The sequence below is a fragment of the Crocodylus porosus genome, unplaced genomic scaffold, assembly GCF_001723895.1.
Source record: "Crocodylus porosus isolate Cpor-Errol unplaced genomic scaffold, CroPor_comp1, whole genome shotgun sequence".
Classification (NCBI taxonomy): domain Eukaryota; kingdom Metazoa; phylum Chordata; order Crocodylia; family Crocodylidae; genus Crocodylus; species Crocodylus porosus.
The window spans coordinates 7,489,852-7,496,783 of record NW_017728922.1 but is presented as its reverse complement, the minus strand read 5'-3'; the positions used below and the strand labels follow the sequence as shown (position 1 = coordinate 7,496,783).

The 6,932-nt window shown below is 41.7% G+C and overlaps 1 protein-coding gene across 3 annotated transcripts in view; it reads left to right on the top strand.

Annotated features, from left to right (window-relative positions):
* The window catches only part of DHX35 (DEAH-box helicase 35), a 53,387-nt gene extending 46,741 nt beyond the window's left edge, over window positions 1-6,646 (top strand). For all 3 annotated transcript variants that reach the window (XM_019539670.1, XM_019539669.1, XM_019539672.1), the window contains one exon: window positions 4,899-6,646. In XM_019539670.1, coding sequence (XP_019395215.1) covers window positions 4,899-4,943 — 45 coding nt within the window. In that variant the 3' untranslated portion in view covers window positions 4,944-6,646. The remainder of the gene's footprint in view (window positions 1-4,898) is intronic.
* Window positions 6,647-6,932: the final 286 nt, after the last annotated feature.

The window sequence follows — 6,932 nt, the reverse complement described above, 5'->3', positions numbered from 1 at the left end:
ATGCATGACAAGGTGCGGTTGGCCTTCCTGACTGCCTCCCCACACTGCCGGCCCATGTTCATCTTGGAGTCAGTGATGACTCCAAGATCCTTTTCTGCCTCTGTACTGTTGAGAAAGGAGTTCCCCAACCTGTAGGTATAGTGCCAGTTGTTCCTCCCTAGGTGCATCACTTGGCACTTGTTGGTGTTGAATCCCATCCTAGTCTCATCCGCCCACCCTTGTAACCTGTCTAGGTCCGATTGCAGCCTATTCCTTCCTTTCTAGCGTGCCCACATCCCCCCACTTCTTAGTGTCATCAGCAAATTTAAACAGGGTTTAAATTTTTACCCCCTTGTCCAAGTCACTGATGAAGATGTTAAACAGTGCAGGCCTGAGGACTGAGCCCTGGGGGACCCCACTGCCCACATCCCTCCAAGTCGAAAATGACCCATCCACCACCACTCTCTGGGTGCGGCCCTCCAGCCAGTTGGTGAACCAATTTGACTGTGTGGGTGTTGACACCACAGCCCCCTAATTTCTTAATGAGAACAGGGTGAGAGAGAGTGTTGAAGGCCTTCCGAAAGTCCAGGAAGACTATGTCCACTGTTACCCCTGCATCTAAGGATTTGGTGACCTGGTTGTAGAAGGCCACCAGGTTGGTGTGACAGGACACCTGCCTCTAATGAACCCATGTTGATTGCCCCTAAGCGCAATCTCCCCTGCTGGCCCCTCGTGGACATGCGCCAGAATAATTTTCTCAAAAAGCTTACCCAGGATTGAGGTAAGACTAACTGGCCTATAGTTTCCCAGGTCCTCCGTCCTCCCCTTTTTGAAGATGAGAACCACATTGGCCCTCTTCCAGTCCTCTGGTACCACACCAGAGGACCACGAGTGCTCGTAAAGCCGTGCCAGGGGTCCCACAATGACCTCAGTCAATTCCCTCAGTACTCTAGGGTGGAGATGGTCTGGACCAGATGATTTGAATACATCCAGTCCTTCCAGAAGTTCCCTGACTAGTTCCTCACTAACCCTTGGCCTAGGTGCTCCTCCCCTGGGATCTAAGCGGGGCCCAGAAGGAGGGTGGCTGTTCCAGTCCCTGCTTAGGAAGATGGAGGCAAATAAATGGTTAAATGTGTTGGCTTTGTTGTCTGGTGTGACGACCAAATTTCCTAGCTTGTCCTGCAGGGGCCCCACATTACCCAGAACCTTCTTTTTGCCCCTTATGTATTTAAAAAAGGACTTCTTGTTGTCCTTGATCCGGGAAGCTAGTCCCAGTTTCATCTCCGCCTTGGCCTTCCTGACTGTCCCTGAGCAACCGCAGTATAATCCTCCCTGGTAATGGCCCCTCCCTTCCATTGGGTGTGCGCTTCCCTTTTTGCTAGGAGACATTCCCTGATGCTTTTGGTGAGCCATGGGGGCTTATGTGCCCTCCTGCTTCCTTTGATCCGTGTTGGGATTACCTCCCTTTGGGCTTGGAGGATGGTCTCCTTAAGGAGCAAACACTCCTCTTGGACACCTGCCTCCCCTCCCCTCTGGGACCTCAGTGCTTCCCTGACTATTCTGCTTAGCTCAACCTTTACTACAGCTGTCCTTTTTAGGCCGAACTTGAGCCAGTTTGTTTTCATCTACTTACTTCTATTCTTATTCTTGGCAACTGTCGATCCTCTGGATCCTCTGTTCACTGGCTACTGTAAAAGCAGACTTGCTGTAGAATACAGACAATGTGTCAGTGACACCGTTGCTAGTTATATCACAAGTCTGCACACCAAATGTAAACACTGAGCAATGGTGTTGAACAAATGGATACTACATGTGAGATCCTACAAGGAAGAAGAGTAATTACTGAGTGCTAACCTTAATGGAATCTGAGAGGTAGGAAAGTATGTAGTAGTGCTAAGCAACCTCTTTCTCCTCATCATGAAATATCCATAAAACCTGGGAATGCAGAGGATACTGTCAATCAGTAAGGGTTCTCACTTCCAAAATGGTATTTATAGTCAAAAACAGAGGGAAGTTCTCCACAAAAGCTAGCAAGTCTAACATGGCACTTGCCAAGAATGTGAGAGATCCAAATAGGAGACTTATGTCTGAATTTGTTAAATCAGGGACTCAAGCCTCAGGTTCCCACATCTCTTGTGAGTGCCCTATCCACTGGGCTCTTACCTGTTCTAGGTTGGTGTCTTTGTTGTGTGTATGTGCAAAAAAAAAAAATTAAAAGGATCTTGATCTTGTCCTGCTGCAGGATAGGGAAACTTCTGAAATCTTTCACAAGTCAGAAAAATTGTTTTTTGTTCAGTGGCAGGATAACTAACAGAAATGTAGGTATCATTTTTCTGAAGAGAAAGTAAAAAACATGCCTTTATATGTTTAATTTACCTGAGCAAATTTACCTGAGCAAATAGACGTGCAAAATGAATAGTCTGATGACCACAAGTATCTGATGTGAATGGGGGAATCCACTTTTGTATGCATATATGTGCTCTTGACCTTTTGAAAACGAAGTCTTTACTTTCCTGGGTGACGTTCATGGACTTTCTAGAGATGTCTATCCCTTTAAAAAGAGAGATTCGCCATGCCTATGAGACCCTAGTAATATGGAAATGCTCTGAATTTATTTGATGGCAAGACACAGCTATACGAGGAGAAAGGAACAATAGTATGGGTGCCTTTTCATGAAATGTGTTTAAGATTTTAAAAATGGTATCCAAGTTGAATTATGTAATTGCATCCAGATATTTTTCATGCCGTAAATGTGTTCTTCAGGTAACTGAAGTTTCTCTGCCCTGGATTTCATCATGCCCTTGACTTAAGGTAGTATTAAAACTGCAGGGCAGAACCTGGAGCCCTTTTGTTTCTATGTGCCTCAAGGATGGTGTAAAGAGGAAATGAGACAACACTGTAGTTGTATCAACACTGCCTCTGGAACCAAACATCCTTGTGACTCAAACATTCTTGTGTATTATTACATGCGATGTTACAACATCTTGTAATCCAGCCTCCCAAAGATTGGGACAGGGTTTTGTTTAAACAGGTGTTTGGCAATCTTATATTCAGTGGTTCATCCAGAGGGGCTGTTCCATGTTTAAATGTTCCCTTTTTTTGATGGTGATCAGCTAAACTGTAAAATTTTGGTATAAATAAGAATAAGCGACTTCATCATATTATAGGGTCTTTCATTAAGTCTTAAAGCCCTGTGTATAATTGCTACAGGGTGAATAGAAAAGGAAGAGAGGTCATTAAGAATAGGAGGCAAGACTTGGGGTGGGGAAAGAATGAAAACCTTCTTGTGGTCCTCTCTCCATTCTGTATAGCAGAAAGAACTGCAGAGCGGAAACAGTGGAAGGAGAAGGGTGGTGGCGAGTGGAGAGAATGAACTAAGACACATTCCTTCAGGGTTTTTGAATATGCTAGGTATTATTACTAATCCTCTTCAAGGTATTGCCTTCTGGAAATCCCATTCTCTGTAAGATCAGAATCATACTGGCCATATAATGATGATACAAATTCACAAAGATGCCTGTATGTTAAGAAGTGATCGTCGTGGGTATCCATGGTGGCATTTGCTGAAGCTGCTGAACATATATATTCATGGGTGCTCAGTGCTATACTCTGTACTAGTGTGCCTTCATTCTGCTAGTTCCTGGACAAACTAGGTTAAAGCCATTTCAGGTATGTCTGTATGTTTCCCTTCAGATTACGAAGTAGACATTATCTGTATTGACACTGTTACCACACCAGTGTGGCTGTAGGAGCTGTTTGCTTTGCAGCCATCTAATCCACATACAGGCAGCTGATTATGAACTGCAGTCCTCCTCTATGAAACAGGCTTTTGTAAGTGTATACATTAGAATTGACTAGGGATGTTTAAGAATAAGTCAAACTTTTCTGAGTTTAAGGAATACAAATCTTTTCTCTCAATACTAGTAATAAGTGAGTCCAGGGAGATACAGATAACAGGATCTTCTAAATAGGTACACTTTGCTGAAACATCCTGTATGCTTCTGAAACACACAAATAATGGATTATTAACACTTTATAAAGAGCTCTGCTGATTTCTCTTATGTGGCCTAAAGGTGCCAGAACCTGTTCTACGTTAGATACACCATTAGATTAAGTGCACGGATGTTAGCAAAAGCACTGCTGTTTGAATACAGCAAGTAAACAATAAAAATAAAGCAAAATATTTGTTGTCCTGTGTTGAAACAGGTTGGGTCAAAATACTGATTATAGAAAGCATATGTCACTGAAATCTGTATGCAGCAGCAAGTAGTTCTAGGAGCATTGGACTCCTGACACTTAAATTTAAAAAACAAAACTTTCCTGAGCAGGCAGCTACTTACATTCTCAAAAGTTTTTTTTCCCCTGTTTGGTTTGGTCATACGTATGAGCAGTTGCCTGCACTTTAGCTCTTGGTCCTTCCTTTCCTTTGCAGTTTCTCCATGGAATTTTTTCTCTATTTTATTTATGGATGAAGTATGCAAAGGACCAACAGAGCTGCAGCTGCAGTTGTAATAAATGTAAATTACTAAGTTTTCTAGTTTGCATGTATGCATCTAACAATTGCACCTGCTGACCTGCTGAAGTTAGGAACATAAGATTATATTTTCTTGTATGCATACAAAAGTAGCATATGTATAAATTCAGAGTTTGCTTCCAGTTGCAAATTTTGCTAATACATGTACTTAGAAAATTGTGGGATCTTGGGAGAAGTGTGGCATGTGAAGTTTCTAGATTTATTTCTGGAGGAGCTTTGAGATTTATGTGGTGCATTTAAAAAAAGAAATCCTAATTTTTAGTCTGTTTAAATTATTTTGATGCTGGTATGGATTTAACTCAGCTTGGGCTTGAAGATTCAGTGGACTGCATATACTAAACTTTTTTTCTTTCTTTCTTCTTTTTTTTTTTTTTTATCTTCACAGCATCTTTCCTTGAGGGCAAAAAGAGTTAAAGTGGATGACCATTGATTTGAAATGGCTCTTGAGCCTTATGACATCAGATGCAGAACCTACCACTGATTCAAGCTGGCTACAGTCCATTCAGCAGTCAGTTCATTAGCAACTTGACCTTACATCAACTAAATGTTTAAATGCCTGCTAGGATCCTATAGGGGTTTATGCATGACCAATACCTTGTAAACCTAAGTAGAGCTTGCATTGCAGACATCTTATTCCTTGGCCTAATTGACCACTCTTGTTAACCTGGGTATGTTGCTCCTTTTAATAGGTAGACAGATAATCAAAATATTAAGGGGATGCACAGGACCACAAAGAACTAAAACCTCTGGGTAGGAAATTGTATCCTTGGAGTGGTTCAGCAGCCCAGGAGAGTGGGGAGCAGGGCTCAGAGAACCCCATCTCCTTTTACTTAGAGCACTGTGAATACTGCTGGCCATATTCCTGACAGCAGTGAGCTGGCCCTTGAAACACAATGGCCTGCCCTGGAAACCTTGACACTGTGTTTGACTGAGTCTGACTGCTGCGTTGTTGCTCTGAAGCAGTAGAATCCTTCTTTGAGCCAGTTGAGCTTTCCCTTTGTTCTCCATCACGTAAAGTTGTTTTGTAGATAGCTCTGTGTTTAAAATGTGTGGTTTCCATACATGAGAAGCACTACTCAGCAGTGGGGAAATCTTTGGGCTTCTTGTCACTCAGCTTTTTAAGAAGGGGCTATGTTTTTTGATCAGTCTCCTGGGGTGTATGCACATGTTGTCAGATGGGGTTCATGCAGGATCACAGGTGAGGCTTCACTTTATTTTCTGAATAAGAGAGAAGGTGCAAACCTCTTGCACACAAAGATTTCAGCAAGGGAAACCTCATGGGAATACTGCTTTTGGCAAGATTCAGCAAAGATGAAAATGCTCTGGACTTCCTTAAATCAGGAACATTAAAAAAATACTTTTTATTGAAAGAAAACTTGCTCATTGCTATTGGAACCCTTCTCTTATCAAAATGGGAGACAGGGAGTTTGTGGCAGCTGCTGGTTTAGCAGGGACCCCAAGATCACCTATCCATAAAGAACTCTACTCCTTTGTGTTTAAGCCATAATAGCTTGGATACCTGTATTTATTTTTCTTACCTTTTTATATTTATTTCTGAAACATGTTGTTTTAAAGTTTTATTTTTGTAAGGAGATTGGTTTGGTGGCTGAGCCTCCTGGGCTTAACACATTACCAATAATTTTATTTCCATTTTTTTTAAAGTATGTAAATAAGCAAATCTTTTTACATAGAATAAATGTTTTCCTCACCCCAGGGCTGCCTTATAAGTCATTTTTGAGGACGTTCTTTGCATTCTACCTCCCACAAACCTGCAGAGAAAGCTTGTTCTGTCATATGAAATGTGTGGTCTATGCAATGGCTATGTACTAATTGCCAGCACAACAAAGAGATGTTAGCCTCAATATATGGTGCCAGCAGCATGACGCACTGGATTTCCCCATGCCAGTCCATCTTTTCTCTCTTTCTTAGAATGTAAGCTCTGTGGGGCAGGTATTGTCTTTGTTTACTATTCATTGTCAAGAACATTGTTGGCACTAAATAAAAAAAATCCACTTTGCTATTTTTTTTTTCTTTGAAGGGGTAGAGAAAGTCTAATACAAAGACTTGTAAATTTTCCGTGTTGCTTTGTCCTCTGGAAACATTCTTTAGAAAAATAAAACCATTGAATCGAGACATTTTGAGAATTTATCCCTTTAGCCCATTTGATCAGCCACTGATGACCATTAGTTATGGTTGCACTGTGCTGCTCTGTGTGTATTATGATGTAGACATGGAATGAACATCCCATTAATCTGGCGTTTCTGAGAACACCCACTCCACCTGGATTTTGCTGTCCAGAAATGAAAGGTTGAGACTCCTACCTGATGTATATTTCATCGTGGTTCAAAATAGTTGATTCTCTTTCCCTTGCCCAGTAAACTAGTAAAGATTCCTGTTAAATTAGGAGCACAGAGATTTG